Source organism: Elgaria multicarinata, chromosome 1 (genome assembly GCF_023053635.1).
Source record: "Elgaria multicarinata webbii isolate HBS135686 ecotype San Diego chromosome 1, rElgMul1.1.pri, whole genome shotgun sequence".
NCBI lineage: Eukaryota > Metazoa > Chordata > Lepidosauria > Squamata > Anguidae > Elgaria > Elgaria multicarinata.
Window position 1 is genome coordinate 44,991,586 of NC_086171.1, and position 24,364 is coordinate 45,015,949.

At 40.1% G+C, this 24,364-nt stretch overlaps 1 protein-coding gene across 2 annotated transcripts in view; it reads right to left on the reverse strand.

Annotated features, from left to right (window-relative positions):
- Nucleotides 1-24,364, reverse strand: part of RUNDC3B (RUN domain containing 3B) — a 47,858-nt gene continuing 23,494 nt past the window's right edge. Inside the window, exons 9-11 of one of the 2 annotated variants that reach the window (XM_063127354.1) lie at nucleotides 14,161-14,307; nucleotides 6,898-7,019; nucleotides 1-973 (exon numbers count right to left, since the gene is read on the reverse strand). In XM_063127354.1, the coding sequence (XP_062983424.1) occupies nucleotides 828-973; nucleotides 6,898-7,019; nucleotides 14,161-14,307 (415 nt within the window). In that variant the 3' untranslated portion in view covers nucleotides 1-827. The remainder of the gene's footprint in view (nucleotides 974-6,897; nucleotides 7,020-14,160; nucleotides 14,308-24,364) is intronic. The other variant, XM_063127362.1, reaches the window with a different exon arrangement.

Sequence of the window (24,364 nt, forward strand, 5' to 3'; positions counted from 1 at the left end):
GATTTTGAAGTGTTTTACTACAGAGCAAATAAGAACAAATATATCTGAACCAAAAACGTTTGCAATTTTTTTATGAAAGTCTATTGTGACATTTGCTATTCGGAGATACAGTTCTTAAAAGGAGCTACTATTGATAGTACAGAGTCTCCTGCCTTTACAATAAGCTGTATCATGAACACAACACTTTGGCAGCCATCTCCAAATTTCTTCTTTCTGTACACTTCCAAGTGGTTCAGTGTGTCAAAATGCCAAATACATGGTATAACCTTGATGAAAGTAGACCATAATTTAATAACCTCACCTACTTGAAACTGAACTCTGTAGTATGATGAAAACGCAGACGTAGTACTAATGGTTGCTATTGTTTGAGGTGGTTTAATTTTTTTAAATCCATCACCATAGAACACAATGCAGGTATTTTGCTATTTACAATAAATTCTTAAGTTATTTTGTTTACCTACCAGGTTTTAAGTCATTGTTGAAAATGTTAGCATATCTAAAGAAGTGCAGTAAAATACTGATTTGAAGTCAGCAACTGTTGCAGAAAAGACATGATGGTTAAGATAACCACATTTTTCCTCTTATTGTTTGAAGCCTTAATTGTACATTAAACAGTAGACTGAAAATCATGAATATCATTAATCAAGGAGCATGTACCTATGAAAGTCTTATTTTCAAGACTATAGCAAGTCACTGGTTTTTAGATTTGCAAAAAAAGGACAGCAGCCAATTCTAAAAATTGGGTTGACCTCCTATGAATCTTGATAGCCAATAAATTAAGGAATGCCAATTGAATACAAACATAGGTCGTCTCTGTATATATCTGCTCAAGAAGGAGTTAGTCCAGGGCTTGTCATTTCTGTCGTAGGACTTGGAAGATATTCACTTGATTTCAAGCTTGTGAGAGATTTGTAACTTGCTACTGAAGTCAGAGAGCCACAGAGGCCAAGTAATGAAGGAGTATCTTCTTTCCCTATTTAAGAAAGATTCAATTCTTAATTAAAACAGTTTTTCACACTTTTAATTCAAACAGGGCAACAGCTGGCTTTCCTTCCTTTCTCCAATTGTAGCCCTTCAACCAAACAGTTGCTGTCTCAAGAAAGGGGATTTCTTAGCCTTAGGATTTCTAGCGTGATGCCAAGTAAGCACCAGTGTGTCTACAGACAACTCTCGGTGCCAGCTAGATTCCCTTCCTGTTTGGGCTATTTTATTTAAGATTTTTAAAGCGTTCCCTTAGGGGCTCCCATACTGCAAAGTAAAGTGCTATTCTCCAGTGCTAACTTTATTTGGGTTCAAAAGTGTGGTTTTGTGTTTTGGAGTGCAGCTTTCCATACCAGCCTTGTGTCAACATCCAAAAAGCTTTGAAGAAAAATGTGTTTGTAACAGCAGATATAGTGATTGGGTTGGGATAAAGGTGGTTTGAAGTAGAAAAACTTGATCGATTCAAATGCTATCTAACCATTGTTGCTAGGACTGAAATTGCTAGCAAGTGGAAAATGCTAAGTTGGTTTTAATCACCAATTGGATTTCGTGCATTCAAAAATACTATGTATCACAACACTAACACATTTGATTAGATTCGGAGAAGGTCAGGAATGCACACACTTTAATTTGTTTTCCAGAAATGGAATGTTAATTTTTTTTAGATGCACATTTTAATGAACATGGTCTGATTAAAATATCTAATCAGTTCTGAATTCAATCATATGTGTTTATTATTCATATTTTGTCATGTTGATTCTTATGATCACATCTAGTTAGAAATTACATGTGGATAATGCAGGTGCTTTACGTTTTCACATGTGACCATAAGGTGGAGCAATTTCATTTTCTAACAAAATGTTGCTTTGACATTGTTTGAGCTCAACAGATTAGTCTATTGAGCTTTTGTTCTCACATTATAGCAAATAAGGTGCAGGAGGATACTGGAGGAGGACCCCAGTTTACTCCTAGGACCAAGTCCACCACACATGTGGCAAGCAACTCACCAACATAAAGGGCTACTATGCAGTATTCCCAATTGTGTGGGAATACTGTATGGAATTTAAGAATTGTCCTTTATGCCACTGAATAAGAATCTAGGGGCTCTGATAACATTGCACTGCCCCGGGATGGGGTTGAGAAGTGGAGTACAGATACATAAAATAAAAATTAAGTGGTGATATAGGTCCTATTTCTCCTGTTTCCATCTTCATGTTGTCTTAGTAAATTTAATTCCATTACCTCATATCAGTAATAATCACAAGCATATCAGGAAGTCATCAACCCTGTTCAGACAACATGCTAAGACATGGTGGTTAAGTATTTCAAGCTAAACATGGCTTAGCATGTCATGTGAAGCATGACCAGAGCATGCTCTTGTGCATAGGCAGATTACACAGCATAAACACTGTTCTGCAACTCTAATCTATAATGCCTGACAGTACTTGGACCCCTTACCCTTCACTTTGACTGGTTTTTTAAAGAATTACTGCAAGTTACAAGCTGGATGCAGCACACCTGCATAGCCTTATGTATACCTAGAAGCTAGTCATTCTAAAGAATGGCACCCTTGAAGCTCTACACTCCCTGTCCCCTTCAAAGTTTTATTTTTAATTAAAATATTAAGGCACCGAGTTCTCCTTCTTGTTCCTGAACCAGCCGCTGATCTACTTTTCATCAGGTAGGAAGAGAAGGACAGGTCGCTTACCTATAACTGGTTCTTTGAGTGGTCATCTGTGTAGTCACACACATTCCTCGATTCAAGAATCTTCCATAGCTGAGAGTTTTGGCAGAAACCCTCTCCCACTGCTCACTGCCCATGCCTAAGAGGGTTCCCACCCAATCCCTCATTTTTCCTGTGACCCACTGCAGCCTCGGTACCGAGAGATCTAATTCCAATTTCGTGGTGATAACCTACATTAAGCATCCAACACCAAAGGGGATAGTGAGTGGGTTGTGTGACTGCCCAGATGACTACTCAAAGAACCAGTTACAGGTAAGCAACCTGTCCTCCTTCATGGTCTCTGTGCATCACACATATGGGCGATTAGCTAGCTCACTTACCAGAGGTGGGTAGGTGTTCTTAATTCAGTGTGGAGGACAGCACTGCTAGTCCGAATGAACAATCAGCCTGAGACCAAACGTCTAGTTTATAGTGACGAACAAATGTCAGTGGTCTCGACCATGTCAGTGCTCGGCATATCTCCAGAATCAAGATTCCTCAATGAAAAAAAGACATAGCTACAGCTTGTGTAGAGTGCCCTTTAATCGATATAGGCATGTCTAGCTTTGCGAGCTGATACGCTAGTTTTATACAGTGCACAAGCCATAAAGGCAGTCTCTGTGCGGATATAGGTAATCCTTTCTTGTGTTGTCCATAGCACACAAATAAGTGTTGTGATCATTTAAACTGCTCTGTGGGCTTTGTAGAATGCTAGCACACATTGAATGTCCAATGTATGTAATGTTGTCTCTGGAAGAGATGATGGAGATGGAAAAAAATGCTGGAAGGATTATGTCTTGATTGCTGTAGAAGCTGGACACCACTTTCAGTAAGAATTCTGGTCAAAGAACCATTTTATCATGATGAAAGACTAGGTAAGGTTCATCAATTCTTAAGGCAGACAACTTGCCCTTCTGGCAGATGTTATTGCCACTAAGAACACAACCTTCCAGGTAAGTAAACTTATGTCTGTAGAAATTAGTGGCTTGAAAGGCTTGGACGTGAGAGCTTGCAAGACAACAGAAAGGCTCCATGAGGGTTGAGTTTGTACAGGTGGATTGAGGTTCAATAAACCTTTTAGAAAACGTTTAGTAAGCAGATGAGAAAAAACTGTCCTATACGTTTGTATGAAGCTGAAATTGCTACCAAATAAACCTTAATAGATTATAACTTCAGACCTCTGTCAACCAAAACTAATAAAAAGGACAGGATCTGATGAACAAAACAACTGGGTCAAAACCTTTTTGAGTTGCAAAGTCAGTAAATGTTTTCTATTTCCTATTATATGAAACCCTTGTCGTCGGTTTCAAAACAGTGTTTAGAATTCTTTGTGGTGTGATCTGATTGTCCATTACTGAGGCGTTATCCTCCATGGTGTCAAGGTCTGGATGGTGAACACGGCCTTGATCCTGGTACAGCAGGTCCTGTCCTGATGGGAGGCAGTAGAAGTGGCCCTGAGATCTGTTCAGGAGAGGCGTGAATTATCCTTGCCTGGGCCACCAAGGAGTTAAGATTATGTAGTTCGTATTGTCTGTTATGATCTTGGCCAGCACTCTTGTGATCAGAGGAATGGAGGAAAAAGGAAGAATTAGTTGTCCCATTTCTGGAAGGCTTCTCCGCTCGATCACAGCTTCTCATTTGGGTCATTCTTCCTGTGTTGGTTGTGGAGTTTTGAAGAGGAAGGCTGGCATTTGCTCTGTTGAGGCTGGTGTTGTTGTTGCTTAAATGTAGATTGATCTCCTGGTATCAAGTATAGCTAGAAAAAGGTTGTCAGTACCAGTGCCTTGGTTTCAATTGCTGCTGAGGCGGCGGTCTGAGGCCCATTTTCTTAGCGGTGTTTTTGGCCTTCTGGACAGAGTCCATTGCCTCATCAGTCTTTCATTGAAGAGACCTGTTCCATCTAATGGTAAATCTTCAATACATGTCCTGGCCTCTTTGGACAGACCTGAGGACCTAAGCCAAGCATGTCATCTTAAAGTGATGGTGCCGATCATCATTTTTGCTCCACAATCAGCTTGATGTCTAGCTGTATTGATTTGCTGTCTTGCTAGTCGCATTGCTTCATTTTGGAAGACGTGAGCTAGTTCTTGTTGGTCATCCATCAGATGGTCACGAATGGATCCCATCTTTTCCCAAAGGAACTATTGATATTGGCCATTGTTCACTGATAATTGGAGACTTTGAGACTGAGGGCTCCAGAGGAATAAATGCTGCGCCCAATGAGGTCTAGTCTTTGACCCTCTTTATCTACAGGAGCAGAATCGGGTCATTGGGAGCATCCTTGGACTGATTCAACTATAATAGAATTTAGCAGAGGATGTGTAAATAGGAATTCCATGTCTTTTTCCAGGATGGGGTACATATTTTCAAGTCTTTTGGATGTTGGTGCCATCGATGCTGGTGTTTTCCTGTTCGCTCCGTTGTCAATGGTACACTCGAAGTTGGTAGTGGTGCGGCCAGCTGAAGGAAGACATGATCCTGAGCCAGGCGTGATGTCAGAGCTGGTGAAGTTGGTTGATGTCTCAAGGACAGCGGATAGCTGTAACCACAATGGTAGGGATCATGTGTTCAGTGCCAATCCCCGTAATAATAGGCAGATCTTGGGGGCAGGGACCAGTCAGAGTGTCCATCCCATTCAGATCCCAGGGAGCGTGATTGGTGTTGTGGTTCTGGACAGTAGTATTGATCATGTCTTCGGTGATCGAGTGAGTGGACAGAATCTGGAGAGTCCCATCTATACCATGTACAATCTCGAGAAGACAGGTATCACTCTAGGTAGGGGTGAATCTTTACAGGGTTGAGTCGATGGAGGGCTGTGTCTTAGTTGCTGTAGTGGGGAAGAATCTCAAATCTTGCCCTCCGATGTTGAGACTATTGGTATTACATCGACCATCAATATCGAAGGTTCTCCTGTTGCCTACACCCGCACCATCTGTCGATGTCAGTATTGGTGAGTTCAAAAGAGGAGGAGGAGACAGTTGCAGCCTTTGAATTTTTTCAGATTGCATTTCCAAATGTCCTGACTTTTTTCTTCCTTTGTGCCTCTGCTGGTCTTGGTGCTCTAGCTTTTTTAGAGAGCTTTTTAGCCATGGAGAGTGCAAGAGATTTCCCCAGAATTAGGAGTGTATCTGTCCAAGCTCCATCAGTCTGGGAGCCAGACGGCGACACAGGAGCTGAGAAGGTAGATACGTCTTGGATTGCTGCAGACAACTTAGAAGCCATAGCAGTCCTGGATGTATTGACTGCTGCTAAAACTCTGTTCCAGAGTTCAGATCTAAGTTTGTCCACCCTTTGCCGCCTTGTTTGGTTTGAAAAGGCTTGGCAATTCGGACAAGTCTCCATTTGGTGTCCTAGGAGACTGAGACTATGCCCATCCAACGGGGGCAGTTTGCACCCACAACGGCTGAACTTCTTGAAGGGAGCCCTGAGGGCCATAGACTCCTACAATCAGCAGATCGCGAAAGAGGTGAGAGATAAAGGGAAGAGAAAGATGTTTTTTCTTTTTTTAGCAGAAACACGAAAGAAAAAGGTAGAAAATGAAGCTTGAAATATAAGAATGCTCAGCTAATATGTGTAGTCCAAAGACTAAGATGTTCTTGACAATGCAGCTGCAATGGCGGTTGAAGAACTGAGGGATTGGGCAGGAGCCCTCTTAGGCATGCACAGTGAGCAGTGGGAGAAGGTTCCCGCCAGAACTCTCAGCTATGGAAGATTCCTGAATCGAAGCTCCATGGAGGCGCATGAGCCCATATGTGTGATGCACAGAGACCATGAAGAAGAAAGAGTTGCTTCCTGGCTTCACACTAGCCTTTTCCCCCACAGCTAGCCTTGCTCTCCCACTCACCCCTTTACCTTGCTGTTTTCACTCCCAGCCTCTAGTCTCACTATTTCTCTCCCCCCGCCCCCCAACTTGTTTACCTCACTGTTTCTTGCCCTTCCTAGCCTGCAGCCTTGCTCTTTCTCTCCCCTCTACCCCTTTATGTCTTGCTATTTCCCCTTCCCTTCCAGCCTCTAGCCTCACTATTTCTCTCCCTCCCACACCCATAGCAGCCATTATCCTTCATGGGAGCCATTTTGTGGTGATGCCCACAGCAGTTTTTCAAATCCCCAAACGTGCCCACCGTTTCATAAAGATTGAGGAACCCTGTTCTAAAGTTTTAAACATTAAAGAAATTTTAGGTGGGTTATTTTACCTTCACTAAGTAAATTTAGTCCATCCTGCTTTCCATCTCCATCTTCTGAATGACTTGGATCCAGAGACGTCTGAGAAAGGCTAACATCTGCAGAGAGTTGGTCCAGGCTGTGAAAACTCTTTCTGTAAAAATCAATGACAACCACTTTCACTAATTACCTTTAAACTGCTGTATGATCTATCATTTGTTATTAATTATTATTGTACAGTAAATATTGATGGCTAATTTATAGAAGAGCATCTTCTCACTTTAGTTATTCCCACACAGATATGGTGCAAAGAATATATAGTTGGATCCAGACTTTGTCATACATACAGTTGACTCACTGAAAAACAGGACTTAAATTGATTTCAGTAGCTACTTTAAGTATGGTTAACTCTGGATCCAATCTACAAAGTTTAAAAAATGTTTTTCATTAAATAAAATTATATGAAGGAAGAACAGGTGTAATCCTCTACTCAGTTATGTACACATCTCATTATTTAAATAGGAGATACAAGAAACTTTACAATTCTAGTCAAGGATGCAAACCTAGAAGATGCTATGCTTGGGACCCAAGCAAGGAGTTAAGCACTTACATCCCTCTCTTTTTAAGGTTTTTACATTCACCTGTTCCCTTGTGCCTGACTATACTTAGAGATGATAGGCTGTTCTCAGGTGCAGCTGGCAATTACCAAAGAAAGGGCTTTTCAGTGGAGTCACTGCACTTTTGGAACCCTCTCCCCAGAAAAGTTCACCTGGCACCTAATATAATGTTTTCCCAGCGCCAGGAAAATACCTTTTTATCTTTCCAGGCTTTTTATTTTCTTATGATATGTTTGATTCTGAGCTTACTTTATTTACTTGTTATTTTATGGTGTTTTCAATACTTATTGCAAGCCATCAGATAATTTGATTGAAGGGCAAAGAATACATTTAAACAAACATTCAATGTGAGTGTATCACTGATGTTTTGTCAAATTAATGTTTTATTGTTCTTTGCAGACTTAAGCAAAGTTATTGAAGGCATACAAAACTATACAAAAAATGTATTTTAAGCTCTATCCGACGAGTGTTTTATTGCACCTGTTTTACTGAGCACTCACGGATTTTCACGGGTCCCTCTCATGACATCTTCTGCCTCCCATGCACCTCCCACCCCTTCTAGCATTCATCGCACGACAAAAAAACACCCCAGTAAGTCTGACATTTTTTAAAATGGAAGTTGCCACTATCTTCTGCTGTGTGCAGAAGCAGCACGATCAAAACGGCCCACTGAATGGGCCATATACACATTGTTTACTTCCTCTTTCAAAAGTGGAAGTAATGAGGGACAAATGTCATTACTGGCAGAGAAGCAACAGTAAGCAAATGTGATTTTCCCCTGTGTGATGACACTCTTTGGATAATCCAGTAACATCTGCAAGCCTTTCCAAGGCTATGCATTGGCTGTCATTCTGCAGGAGCACGTAAGAAGCACAAAAGTCATTCACAAGACAATCTCGGTTTTCCTTTCTTTTTTTAATTAAAGTTTCTGACTTGGTTCACACTTAACAGCAATTCCTGGGCTGCTTTATCCAGAAACTCCCAAAAATTGGTGGGGGCAAGTACATTGCTCCCCTCACACTTGTCACTTCTGCTTTCAACTTAGGAATGCCGTTATTCTATTTATGTCCCTCAAAATCACCACTGGCACCAGCCTTATTTGATCCACAATTTAATAAAAATGGGGCAATTAGTAATTATAAAATGGCAACAATACAGGGTTGATACATTTGTTGTTTACATTGATGGTAATCAGGTTAAGCCTTTAGCTCAATTGCAGAATAAAATACTTAAATACAAGTCCAGTGTGGTTTGAATATTTTCAGATTAGAAATTATTTAAATAGCTGGTTAAGAAATTGGGGGAGGATTAAATACATTTGAGAAGATAACGTGTGACAAATAAAAATAGATGCTAATCCAAATTTATCAAATTATAATACACATTGAAGAAAATATATTTGGAATAATTTAGGGTGCAATCCTATGGCCACTAGACACTGTCTAGGCAGCCATATGATTTTTCCGTTTCTAGGAACTGAGGTCAGAGCCAGGGTCCAGAAATCGCACTCTGCCCCTTGTTACTGAGCTATCTCTCCGCACTTGGAAGTGCCCCCTGCTCCAGAGCTCCTTGGCTAGATAGGCAATATTGCCATTTAGCCAAAAATGCAGGCCAGCCAGAGCAGAGACAAGGATTGCCTCTGGAGGCTGAGGATTATCCCCATAAGATTGTGCCCTTAAGTAGAGACACAACTTCTATAACTTTAATAGAAAATTCAATTAAACTTTTGACTCAGTGGTATAACTTATTCACAGTTATCTAAGATCTATTATAATTATAAAGGTATTTGTTTGAAGTGTGGAAAGAAAAGCAGACTATACATTGTTGATGGTGGAATTGTTCTGAGGCAAGAAAGTTCTGGAAATAATTTTTTAATAATAATACTCTGCAATATACTATAGCTTTTGATCCAAGAAATTGTTTATTAACTTATCTGAAAGATGCAGTACCAAAGAACAAAGAAAAACTACTCTTTATACAGTATTAGCAGCATATCCTTTATGTCAAATATTGGGAAAGGAAAGGAATTCCCAGAGTGAAAGAGTGGTATATTAAAATGTGGGATTTGGCAACCTGAAGCAAAATTACATGGGTCCTCTGGGTTAAGCAAGGAAGATACAGGATAAATACATTTGAACAGGAATGGAAGCCATTTACGAGATTTTGTAATAATAAGCAAGGTGTGATACATGGTAATCCATTTCCTTTATTGTAAATTTGAAGGTTTATGTTTTTATTGTTGTAAAAAATTAAAGGTTGGTTCACTAAGACAAAAATGTTTTTTTTAAAAAAATGAGTGCACTGTTCCTGGAATGTTAAAATGATATCTGAACCTGGAAACTCTGGGATGTTTAGGGGTTAAACAATCCAGAGGTAACACCAAGAAATTATGGGTTTGGATGTCACAATACAACCCAGGAACAGGATTAATTGAAAGCAGAAGCGGTGAGCACACGGGAGCCAGCATGCACACTTCCGCAAGGCCCTGACAGTCCATGGTTTAAACAACCCATGGGTTGCCGTTACACATGAACCAAGCCTCTATTTTGAAAGTATGCTGAGGTGACAAGTTTAAAAGGTTCTGTGCATGACTGCAGCAGCTGCTTGCATAAGCCTAGTTTCTGGCCAGAAGCTAGAATACGGTCTAAAAAACAATTAGTTATAAAAGGTAGTACTTCAGGGCACTTCCCTGTGACTATCGATATAAGAATTATGCCCCAAAAATTCAATCAAAGCTTAAGAATGATTGAAGATTAAGAAATAAATGCAAGTTGAACCAATTTGTATAATTCAAGACAGCAAAAAAAGAAGAAAAAGAAAGGAGGCTCTGACTACATGCAGTGTGGCTGCAGGATTGATCAAATGAACCATTATCTTTGTTTACATTCAAAGTCTTTTCTCCCATTCATAATTCCAAGGATTATTTGAGATAAACATGGAAAAGTATTCTACACATTTTATGTTGTGCGCTGGGAAGATATGTTCTATCTATCTTCCCTTGCCATCATGCCCAACCCTCTGTCTTGTGAACAGAACTTCCTTCACATATCCTTCCACCTCCTTTCAGCCCCATCTGTTAACACACCCACACCATTCCCACAGCTGAACTAACCAGCAGGCAATTACTAAAATTCTTGGAACCCTCCACCCATAATTTGGGAACCCCAAGTGGGCTGCTTTTTCTTTAGCCATGCAAAGCGGAGTCTACTGGCACTAGTATTCCTTGTCTTGTTGTCCATCCTTGCCTCTTGTCCATTTCATCACAAATGTACACACCAAAGTCATGATGGGAATGGAAAGCCCCCAATCATCTCATCTGCTGCAAATGTGTTCCTTATAAAATTTTGGTTTTGTATTTGTTGTAAGTTACTTTGATTATTATTTTTTATCAGAAAAGCCAGATATAAACATGTAATAAAGAACAAAACTACAACCCAACTAATAGTAATATTGGCTGTACATGTTGCAATATCTATACAACTTCAAATCAGACTGTGGGACTGTGTTTACATAAGCTACCTATTTAAATGTAATAGGTAAATGTAGTTTACATAAGCTACCTATTTAAATGTAATTCATTAAATGCCTGGATCATGTGATATTGTGGGAAGATTAAAATAAAATAAATAACAGTATAGAACTGGGAGAGATGGCTAAACAAGAGGGATACCTGAAATTATTAATTTATTATTATATTTATTTAAATCCTGCCTTTCCCCCAGTACTGAGACTCAAGGAGGTTTACAAGATTAAAACATGTACAATTAAAACATATAGACTTGCTGGGAAAGGATGACACACACACACCCCAAAGCATAAGTACATCAGTTTGTATAAAATAAAAATTCTTGAGACTACTGTTATTTATTTTAATATGTGATATTTTGAATGGAATAAATAAGCAATGCTATAGAGGGAAAACACACACACACACACACACACACACACACACACACACACACACCATGATTTGGCAGAATAGGTAAGCAGCCATGGCTGGAATTGCAGTTGCTGGGCGAGCACATCATGCATTTCCAACCAAACAGTTCGTACATATGAAACTAAGAACCTTCAGTAGAGGCAAATACTAAATCGAACCCAAGAAAGGACAAATATTTGTCTCTTAACTGCTGTAGTTCTTACTCATGCTTTGTAATTACAGATCAAACATATTGACAATATACAGCTTCAACAGTGAAAATTCTCACCCTTAAGAGCCAGTAGCAATGCAATGGGGATTTGTATTTAAAATTCAGAAGCAATGCTGTTTCCTATAGAAAGCTACAATCCTTGAAATGATTTTAGTGTATTGCAATGCAGCACAAAGACACTACATGAAATAAGCCTTGTTCCAACCATTTTTAAAGTATCTTCATTGCCATATGAATTTTTCTGCATACTGAAGCCTCTCATTCCAAAATTAAATTACTGTTCAGGTAATCAAGTGTCAACATTAGAGCCAATTGTGAAATACTTCTCAAAATAACATGTCACCAGATTTGAAGGTGCCATGCAGTTAGGCAATTCAATTTTAAAACAGAAAATAATATGCTGAACCACTGCAGAGATTAAGCGGTAGGATCATATATTGTGAAGAAACCGATGTAAAACTGAGGTAAAAGTTTAACTTATGTTTTATTTCAACCAGTGAAGGTCTGAAGAGGTTAACAACAGAAGAAAAATGTATGCATTTTACTAGAGGCTTGTGCCTGAGGGTAATTGCATTGTAAATATGGTGTATTGACAAATTGGCAGTTACTGTTACCACTAGGTAATAAAATGAAGCCAGGTTCATTCTATTTATATGGAGCAGTGAGACTGAAATTGGTACCATCTGTTTAGGGTACCAGTTTTTTCTCATTTGCTTTGAGAAACCTCGACAATGAGGGCAAGCCTTAACAAAGTGCCACTCCCCAAGGCAGAGAGTGTGCCCATCTGAGGGCGGCAGTTTTGCCCCACAACGGGTGCACTTATGAAAAGGTGCTTGGAGGGCCATATGCCCTTGAGGGTGATCACAAAAGTCACCAAAAAACCACCACAAAACTACAAACAATCACTGATAGAAGGGAGAAAGAATAAAGCCTCAGCTTTTTTGTCAAAAAGAAACTCAACAAAATGAATGACGAGAGAACTTCCTTATAGCATCCCTCAGTTATAGAATCTTCCTGAAACGAGGCTCCAAGCAGGCACAGAGCCCATATGTATGGTGCACAGAGAAAATGACAAAGAACTGAACGTTCTAAAGATGCCCATTGGCTCGATGTTTACACAGAGATGGAGTGAGGGAATGTTGGCCATCCCAAAACTGATTGGCAGGAGGGTTCTGATTACAACAAATATAAGGAGCTGTGGAGGGTCTGTCAAGGAGTCTGGCAGGAGGAATCCGACTGGAGAGCTGCCAGAGGAGGTGGTCTTCATGAGAGACTGGGAAGTCTGAAGACATCAACCAGGGAGAACAGCTACAAAACTGGGAGGCCAAGCAGAGATCATGTGAGGCCTAAGCTAAAAAAAGGTCTGCAAGAGAGGAGAAGAAGATTCCTGGAGCAGCCTTCAGAGGAAAGAGCTGAAGACTGAGTGACAGCTGGTGCTGGTAGTCTGAAGACTGAACTGCTGCTGAACCAGACTGAAGACCTCAGGTGAACAGCACTGAAGGTTCCAGATGGAAGTCAAACCTGACCAGAAAGAACACTGCCATTCAAGCCAAATTGTTAGGCCTGTGAGTTAACTGGGGTAGAACTTGAGGGGGAAATTGGCTTAAGTTTGGCTAGGAACAGAAACTGGGGCTTCTAACACAAGATTGGTAGTAAAAGTAACAGTATAGAAGCCCTGTTTAAAAATAGTAGCAACATTCTTAAAATAATAAGTGTTATTGTTTTCTTTTTAACAAAATACTATATATCTTTGTTCACTTTTCTGGCACCTCTGATCTGTTTTGTCTCACTCTTAATGACAAGCTACCTTAAGGAAAAGGTTTATGTTAAATAAAAGGATTGTAGTTTAAAGGTAGCAGTGGAAGTGAAGGGATGGTTTACCCAGTGATGAGAGAGGATCCTCCACATTTGGCAATGGGGTTTGCCCTAGTGTATAGGCCCCCACCCCAAGACCCAATTTCCAAAGCATATACTCAACACCCATGTATGTTAATGAAGCTTTGATACAAATATAACAGGTAGGAATTTGCCAAATACAATGTATTATGTAGTGTAAAAAACCCACTCTCATAACTCATGTCAACATACTCTTATTTACTTCATTGAATATCTTACTTCCATTTAGTTTTACCTTATTATTCTTTTTAATATAGCCTGAGCTTAAATTTATTATGCAGAATTAGATTCGACTCAACAATTCACTGTTGAGTAAACTAGATAATTCGTTCCTACCTTAAATGGATTTTGTAACAATTACTGAAAATGTATGTAAAATACTTTGTACATACAAAAAAAGTAAAGAATTTTGTACACACTACATAAAGTGCTACGTATATAATTATTAGCAGTTATGTTTTCAGAAAAGGTTGCTAGTAAACATTTAACACAAGTATATCTATACTGCTTAATTTACCAGTCCCCCCCCCCCACAAGCCCTTTAAACACATAATATTCTTGTAGACAAGATGCAGGGCAGAAAATGAGATTTATGGGATCTTAGGAGCACTGCATAAATGTTTCAACTTACTCATCCCATTGCTTATTTTGCTTTCGATAAAGTAGCGTATCCAAGGCAACAGCATTAACATCCAGAGCTCCTGGGGAAGGCCACTGATTGGTGAGATGGGTAGTTAATTCTTGTCTTGATCTTAAATCATTATGCTTTAACACAGTTCTGAAAACACAGTTAATTTCATGCCATTAGAAGTGATGTCTTAAATCACAGGAAGAAAATAGGCTTGTACTTGGAAGATTTACCTAGTAGCATGGTATTCTTAAAGCACTTCCCCTAGGCAAATCTAATGAAGAACAAATCTAAAAATCTTGTGAAACTGCACTGTGGAACACTTCAAATACACTACCCCCAGATCAGATTATCAGTGCATTGCAAATAATGTAGAAATAAAAGCAAGAAATGAAGTACTATTAAAATTGCTAATTTTTACCATGTTTGATTTTCGGCTAGTAGTGAAAGTTCTGATTCACAACTCCATAGAACTGAAAAAATGTTCAAGTTTTACAAGGGAGGCTATCAAGATACTAAGCCCTTAAACAATTTGATCTGCCTATACTGGCAGTATCCTTCAGATTTCTTTTTTACTTCATTTAAAAATAGTTTTAGGCGGCCTTTAAGAGTAAAATCCTTTCAAGGTGGCATACAAGATAAAAAGAAAATGCAAAAATATATAAATAGACAATAAATATAAAAACACACACACTATAAAAGCACATTAGACCAATAAAAACTGCATCCCACAGATTATGGAAAGCCAGAGAAAAAAGATGGGTCTTCAGAGCCTTCCTGAAGTCTTGCAAAATAGGGGGCTGATGAATCCCTGACAGAAGCTGATTCCAGAGGTGCAGGGCCACCACTGAAAAGGCAGAGACTCTCCCTTGTACTCACAAGGCTAACAGCCCCGGGTAATGGGCAAGTGAGAGTGGCCTTTGTTGATGACATCAAAGTGTGCACAGTCTGGAATGGAAGAAGGTGATCCTTCAAATAACTTAGGCACAACCCATTTAAGGGTTTAAAGGTTAAACCAGCACTTTAAACTGGGCTTGGCCTGCCCCAACAACCAATGCACCTGGTGCAGTTATCAGTGTCATATGAGCAGATCCGCCAGCCCCAACCAATATCCAGGCAGCTCTTCTGCACCAACTGAAATTTCTGAACCATCTTCAAAGGCAGCTTCACAGTGGCCCTGTTCAGACAACACGCTAAACCATGCTGCTTAACCAAAAAATGATTAACGGAATACATTAAACCATGCTGCTTAACCGCAAAATGGTGCATTCTATTAACCATTTTTTGGTTAAGCAGCATGGTTTAGCGTGTTGTCTAAATGGGGCCATAGACTGCATTATAGTAAAGTCTGGATGTCACTAGAGCATGAATGACCAAGGCAAGGTCCTTCCTCTCCAGATGAGGTTGCAGTTGGCAATCAGCCTACACTGATAGAAAATATGCTCAGCTAACCCTGCCATCTGAACTTCCCCAGTTCGCACAGAATGCAGCATACCCAAACTGCACAAGTCCCTTCAGGGGGAGTACAGCCCCATCTAAGACCAGATGCATTCTTCTATCCAGATTGGTCCGTCAGTAGCTCTATCTTGTCTGGATTAAGTCTCGGCTTGTTTGCCCTCATCAATTCCAAAATCACCCCCAGGAGTTCAACAGTCTCCAAAGGATCATTTCCCCAAGCACAGTGGCTCTCAAGTGTGGAGCAGTGGCTAAGGTGTTGGACTGGGAGTGGGGAGATACGGGTTCTAGTCCCCACTCGGCCATGGAAACCCACTGGGTGACTTTGGGCCAGTCACAGACTCTCAGCCCAACCTACCTCACAGGGTTGTTGTTGTGAGGATAACATGGAGAGGAGGAGGATTATGTACACCGGTTGGGTTCCTTGGAGGAAAAAAGGTGGGATATAAATGAAAATAAATAAATAAATGAAAGCTACAAAACAGCTTTTAACAGCTGCATTGTAATTGAAGAACCAATTATTGCCCATTTTATATCATCCTGGAAAACACAAACCATGCCCAGAATTTAAAATGCTGCTTCATATCAATTATTTTCTGCAGCAAAGCTAAAACTTATAATGAAGGTTTCCATCCAGTTACTCATGGCAAACTTAACACAGGTTGATCTTTTAATGCTTTTCTTCAAAATATACATTGTATAATTTCTTTTCCATACAGGTTCATTATATTGTACTGTGTAATTTTACTCCTACAAACTCAAAAATTACTTAAGTAATTTGGGTGGGATGAGTGTGTATTGTGTATTACATATACTTCCAATGTCCTAGTTATACCTATCACAAAGTCAATTCAGAACAGCTAGAAAGCTCTAAGAAAAAAGACACAGGGAAAATGACTAAAGAAGAAAAGCCATTTTTAAATCATTTTAAACTTAGGTCACTCTCTCAGGAGAACTACAGAAAGTGTCATTTTTGTAAGATCAAAACCAAGTGCTTCTCAATAGGAAAAGTCTTTCACATGAGAAAAGATTGGAAGCGTTTATAACTTAGCAGTACAGCCACAGCTTGATTACTTACCAGTACTATGAATTCTCCTATTGGGTAATCTCCTTCACATATCCCCTCTCTATGGAATGAGTTGTCAGCACCACCTTGATGACTCAAATCTGTTGAAATTTCAAATGTCATGTATGTGAGCCCATGCAATGATGCATGTGGTGTGTTAGCTGCCATCTAACTAAATGTTAGTATAGTGTCAGAACTTCCAATAGCAAACAAATGAACAAAAAAACCAAGGCACTAAGGCAATCTGAGATTAAATGTGGATCTATGGAGGAGATAGCAATAGTAGAATTCTAGTTACTGAAATGCAACCTAGTTTTCTGCTGGTCGTGATGTTTCTCACAATTGTCATTCTGGAACTATCTCCCCAAAGAACAGAAAATCAAAGAGCTTGGGGAAATGCCAAGTCCAATTAAGTATATAGGTAACATATAAGTGGATAAAGTCATGTCTATGTATTATGGAAGACTCAAACCATCACTTGCAAAGACAACATTATTATTTTTACCTGTTTTGGGACAGAACAGAGCACCACTTTTCAAACTCATTCAACAAGGCTGTTTTAGAAAGTCAGACCAAGTTATGCCAACTTTGTAACATACCAAATCCATATTTCAAAATATTTTAAAACAAAATTCATATTATTAGCTTGTGTGATTAGAGTTACACATATGCTACCTGAAATCAACAAACCCAGCCTTACAGCACAATCCTATATGTAATGAAAAGAAGTCCCACTGAGTTCAATGGGGCTTACTCCCAGGTAAGTGGGAGTCTTAGACATTTTCATACTGAAAATAAGTGCCAGTGCCACCAATTCTATTTTGTTTTTGTTTGCTGAAGGAATACATAGATAGAGTTTGGAAGCAGGAAAATGGTACCTACATCCTGGATCTGCCACCAGAACAGCTGTTTGATAGAAATAGAAATACTGACCCTCAAAATATTATTTTTATATAGCATTAAAAGGAAGCCACTATGAATCTTATTAGTAAAACTAACATATGTATATACATTGAAATTGCTTACTAAGGCCCCAACCAGACATATGGTAGTAATAAATGCATGCATGAAAAACATAACTATCACTTGGACCAAATCTGAATTGAACACTCCTGAGGATTTGTGATTCAGGAGGACAGCAAGACAGTGTGTTCCCCCAAATATATATATTTCTCTCCAACCTCTCCATAAGGAAAACACCAGTGTTGGGAGAGGGGGGAAGGAGAGAAAGGGAGGGGTGCATTTTTGTGACTGGCAGCTCTAGTTTCTAATCACACTGAATGGTTTTACCAGGGATTTCTACTCCCTGCTTTAGGGAAGGAATGTTAAAATAAAATATGGCAGGACTCATCCAGTGTTCATTGCTCTTTGCTAGTTCTCTCCCCCAGGAGTAAGAATGTTAAAAGATGTTTGGTAGAGTTTCTAGGAACTGGGAGGGGGTAACATTGGGTGCTTGCTTGGAAAATACTGGATATTCCAGTCCTTCTCCCTCTGCTACTATATGCTCCACATCCATCACCCTCCGCTGTCCTATTGCACTTTCTGTGAAGTTGGCACCAATTGAGGAGAAAACCAGAATAGCCTTAAACTGTTTCTCATTCATCATAACTCTCTAATCCTTGCACATATCCTTTATTCACCACCCCCAATTTGAACACACCTCTTCTATAAAATACACTGCACCTATCCTTCTGACATTTTGTAGGTTTCTTAACTAAGGCCACTTCTATGCTGTATATCATTCTTCATAATAATTGTTCAAAAAATAAGGAAATAGATACTTGTTTAGAAACCCCAAACTATAAATTGTAAAGACCAAGTTTCAAAAGAATATATATATGTAGGAAGCTCTTGCACAAAGCTCCCTGCATATATTCCTTTGAAACTTGGCAGGGTTGATATCCTCAGAAAGGACAACACCCACCCCCCTGCAAATTTCATCCAACTTTGACAAGAAATAAAAGAGTTATCAGGAGATCCCATTAAAAACAAAGAGCACAAAACCGCTGTTTTCTGAATCACAAAATCTGGGGCTGAATTAAATCTTGTGGCTGGTGCACATCCCTACCTATTATGTTTGCTAAGTTCCTGCTGAAGTTATATTTCTAGTTACACTGGGTGAGGCAATCTTCTACATCATTATGATGTCTGGAAACTTCATTTAAATGTCCCTCCAGGATTGGGTAGTCCTCAATCCTTTCTTTCGTTGGCTAAAAATCTTTTCTATTCACCAGTATTTGAAGGAGCGTTCAATTTCTGGGAAAGTTTCGAAGCACAATTATGGGTAAGGTTATTGTTTCTTCTTGACCTCATTCTGAGAAAATATGTGGCCAACTCCAGTTTGAAATAGCTTTCACCAGAAGACATTTGAGGATGTCAAAGTGGTCTAGCTCCCTGATAACAACAGATGATGGCAGGAAGGTTTTTTCTGTAAGCTTGGGATACTGTAAACATACTGTGTATAGGGCAGAAGGTAAAAATCCTGCACCCGTAAGTTGTCCATACAGAAACACATACCCCTACAGAAGAAGACAAGTTAAAACAAAACTTTTCTAAGTACCCTACAAATGTTTATTTTTGAGAAGATGGCAGAACTCACCACCACCACACAGTACCAGCTTAAGCCTTTACTAGTGCTGCCTGCTGAATACAAATACTTCAGATTCTTCAGTAATTTAAACCATGGTCCTAATCATACAGATAGGAAATACATTCCATTTAAAATTTAAATCAAAACGACTTCCAAATAAATGTGCTTACAACTGGGTGGCTGACAGTTTTAACTGTTGTGATGAATGGTTTCAGGTCTTAGTGGGCAAATCATCTAAAGGCTCTGGTTATGCAGACATCGTGATTTCAACATCATGTTCCTCCCATCTGGCCAATCTGCTTTTTGTAACACCTTGCCTGATGAAGAGGCCACCAGTGAGGGAGGAAGCAGCAGCCAGGCACCTCTCCACCGTGCCTGGATCCAGCTCCAGCTGAGAGCCCCCTCCCTCCTGCTACCAACTGTCTCTGGAGAGGCCACCAGTGAGGGAGGAAGCAGCAGCCAGGCACCTCTCCACCATGCCTGGGTCCAGCTCCAGCTGAGAGCCCCCTCCCTCCTCCTACCAACTGTCTCTGGAGAGGCCACCAGTGAGAGAGGAAGCAGCAGCCAGGCACCTCTCCACCATGCCTGGGTCCAGCTCCAGCTGAGAGCTCCCTCCCTCCTGCTACCAACTGTCTCTGCAGAGGCCACCAGTGAGGGTGGAAGCAGCAGCCAGGCACCTCTCCACCATGCCTGGGTCCAGCTCCAGCTGAGGGCCCCCTCCCTCCTGCTACCAACTGTCTCTGGAGAGGCCACCAGTGAGGGAGGAAGCAGCAGCCAGGCACCTCTCCACCATGCCTGGGTCCAGCTCCAGCTGAGAGCTCCCTCCCTTCTGCTACCAACTGTCACTGCAGAGGCCACCAGTGAGGGAGGAAGCAGCAGCCAGGCACCTCTCCACCGTGCCTGGGTCCAGCTCCAGCTGAGGGCCCCCTCCCTCCTGCTACCAACTGTCTCTGCAGAGGCCTCCAATGAGGGAGGAAGCAGCAGCCAGGCACCTCTCCACCGTGCCTGAGTCCAGCTCCAGCTGAGAGCCCCCTCCCTCCTGCTGTCACCTGTAACTGCTGAACTTTCCAACTAAGATTGTAGTGCCTGAATTTGCTTTCCTTTTCCCCCTCCCAATCCCCTTTCCTTTTGTGTCATGTCTTTTAGATTGTAAGCCTGTGGGCAGGGATTGTCAAGAAATACTTTTGTAAGCCGCCGTGAGAGCCTTTTTTGGCTGAATGGCGGCATAAAAATCCTTAAATATATATAATATATATATATATATATATATATATATATATATATATATATCTTCTCAGAAGTAAGACCAAATGATTTCTATAGCATTTACTCCCAGCTAATTGTGTATATAGTTGCAGCCTATGGCCTTTTCCATGCCAAAGATAAATAGCAGAAACTAATTTGTTAGTGCCTAGCAAACTGCTGATAGTATATAATTAATAGCGATAATACTCCTTGGATGCCAGCTCATAAATTTCAACAGAGTTTGCATGGAGCATTGCTCTGAATTCTGCTTCTTGTTCATAAGATTTAAGAATAGTTCTAAAATATTATTTAAAATGCTTTGTCATTTACATTACCTCTTGTATATAGGACAATTTGAGGATTTCATTATTAGCATTAGTCCTTAAAGAAACCTGAAGTAGACTTATCAAACAATAAGTCATGTAAACACATTTGAAGAGCAATCCTATATTCTCTGTTCTGAGCCTCTGACATTGGAAGCTCTGCTCCCTTCTATGCCCTCAGCTGACAAGGCAGAAGTCAGAAGGAGGAGGAGTTTCTGTATTATTTTTTCTCCATCCATGGAGGGAGAAAAGAAATAGTCCCTGTTGATCTAAATGTTTCCATGGTGTGGTCAGGGGCTGAGCAGGCATTGGATCCATCAGCATGCCTTGACACACCTGTTTTCCCCTCTTCCTGAGGTCAGAGTTCCAACCTTGAAAGAGGGAGTCACTTTCCAATAGTGGCTGGACAGAGCCAGGAGGAGGGGTTTTTCCAATGTCAGGAAAACCTCTCCAAGGTTGGAGCTCTCACTATGATCTCAGAGAGGGTTTTCTGCACAATCATATAGCCCCTGGGACACTAAGAACCATAGGATTATTCTCTTAATTTTAAATCTCATCCTATAGTTCCAAATCTCTTGATCATATCTACATACCCACATTTCATTTCAAAACTTCCAACAGAGAAATGGAAGCCAGAACTGATTCAAATGTCACTGCATTAGTGGCTGGCTGTAAAGAACAAATTTTGGGGCAGGAAGCAGAGGAAAGCAGAGCAGACATGTACACTAAAATGCTGGATTTTAAACCAACATGTCTTAGGCAGGATTTATACAGATAACAGTTTCTATGCACTGTGTTCTATTCTTCACATTCCATTCATCATTCAGTTTCCAATCACTATGAAACAGAAGTACAAATTATGTATTTTTCTAACAGCTGACAGTATATGCAACTTTTGCTATGCATCTGTTTCAATTACAGAATGTTCTACTCTTATCAGTAAAATTTTCAGGCACTTTAAATACAGTTATGAGTATCCAAGGGAGTTTGACAATCGCATTAGTAGATATGTACTCCTGTTTGCAGCCACCCTTCAAGTGAAGGCAAGGTTTCAAGCCTTTGGTTATTTATTTAAGGCAAGCCAGAAATGCATCAATTGACAAACTGCTAGGATATTAACTGACTGCCCTTTTTCTTATATGAGCAACACATGCATTTTCCTAACATGTTCTACTGGAAATTTAAAGATACCCATTAATTAATGGTATATATTAATTTTCAACAGAGATAAATATGCAGCTGTTGTTGTGTTCCAATGAATTAGCTGTTGTTAAATAACTAATTAAAAGTATCTTTTCTCCTGCTTTTTTAAAAAGTTCGAATAACTTCTGCCCCTCAGACCTTTGACTGTTCTCTTCTTACAGAGAATGTATTAAATACAAAGCAAATGTGGCAGCATTTTCTTCAGAATCGCTATAAAAGATATGCAGCTAACCAGAATATGATTCATATTAAGTTAACAATGAGTCACAGCGCTAATAAAAGAGCTAATAAAAGAGCTAACATCACTTACAATACCACATCCATGGGGAGCTGCACCAATCATCTGAAGTTTGAGTTGAAAAGGGGTAATTATGCTCATCTTACCTGTGAAAAGCATTCTAGAAAAGCCCGCCCCACCAAATGACAGTCTTATTTTTTATTCCACATACTCCACTGATGAAATCACTTGTTATGTGGTACTTTATACAAAAAGGGGAACATTTTGGGCTGTTTGGAAATTATTTGGATAGTCTTCTTTATTCTGTTTGGAAATTATTTAGATTGCTTGACTAGCAGCAATGCATCAGAGAGGGAGGGAAAGAGGCTGGGGTGGCCATAGGATGCCGTATGTCATATCGTGCCATCCCAATCTCCTCCACTCCCCACCCCTGAGAATGCCCCTTTTTTCCTGTCTACATGCTCCGTTTTCTGAGCGTGAACAGGTAGCCGGTGTGGATCTCTCCACGCCAGCTATGATGGGGAGGGGGGAGGGAGTGGAGTTTCCTGGCTCCGAAGTCAGAGCCAAGTCTCTGACCTCAGAGCAAAATGCCTGCAGAGGCTGTCTGGAGATCATAGGATTGCTCCCTCCATCTTTCAAAATAATGCAAATTAACGTTTCTTCCCAATGCGACTTTAGTATCATGGCAATAGTATGCAAATCATCATGAGTCTAAAAGTCACAGATTTCTAACCAGAATGACAACTGCAGTGTTGGTTATGTGGACCATTTTACTCTTATGTAGAAATTATCACATGCCCTACATATGTCAATATCTTATAACTGCAATTGGAATTTACCACATTTAATTAAAATTAATTTGACAAATCTTTATTGTTAAATAGCTAATGTGATATGTTCCAGTAGGAACATGAGGTGGAACAGTTCTATTATTAGTTGTTAGTTTTTCAAAATAAAGTACCTAATCAGCCCACCCTCATACATTCTCCATAGGCAAGTGTAAGAAATACACAATGTCATTCAAAAACTGCTCAATGTCTTATAGATGAGTAGAATAAAACATGGAACTTTTACCAACTCTTCAAACAAAAATCATAATATGGAAATGTGTGAAACTGTGCCTGCCTGTTTGTATGCGCTCACTGGAGAACATGGAATTCTTATGCTGAGGGGTAAACTCAGTTCACATTCCAACTGCTTAGTCTTTCAGTGAAGCTTCTGAAAGTCACTCTGGGATATATTCAATCAACAACTGGCAAAGACTCAAAGAAAATCGCCTCCAGAATTCTCTTAAAAAGCAGTGGAAAAGAGAGCCTCACTCCCCTTTCCCTCAGTATGAGAACTGGTAGGCAAAACCATTACCGGAAGAAAGAGGGGAGTAACTCGTGTTTGTTAGGGAGCTCTGGAAGCTTCCACAGCTGACCTGTGCTGTTCCCATAAAGGCCATGAAGATGAGTTATTTTTGCTTAGGGCAAATATTTCAGGCACTTAAGATGGCTATGCTGCCATTTTGTATGTTGATTTGCTGTGAAGAAAGATCTGACTTTGAGAAGAGGAATGTAGGTTAAGGTAGCAATTAAATCCTGGAAAGTTTGGAAGGAATCCATTATGAGAGGTTTGGATATAAAAGGTGCCCTTTGGCTCCAACCCTTAGTCTACTTTCAGATGATGAAACACCTTCTATGCAATAAAGCAGTGGTTTTAGATGAGAATTCCAAATTCACTTTTTAAAAATCAAGTTTCTAGTCATTACAGTTACAGAGATATATTTGAAAAATGCAGGCAGAAACCTCAAGAGAGTAGGAATGATCTGTACATGCATCAGTTGTAAAAGGCACGTAAGAAGCTGCTGAAATTGAGAAGAGATCACTTTATCCAATGGTGGGTAAACACACAAAAGAACTGCATGCTTTGCCCCATTTCAATTTCTATCAGAACTGCAGCCTCCCTCTGCACTTCTACTTCCATGGACTAGGGCCAATGTTTTTAAAGGTTCCTGTGTCCTGGAGCCTTCTTGTCCCTGCATTACTACCTGCTCTTCACTTATGGTCTCTGGTTATTTTCTGCCACTTACCTAAATTTCCTCT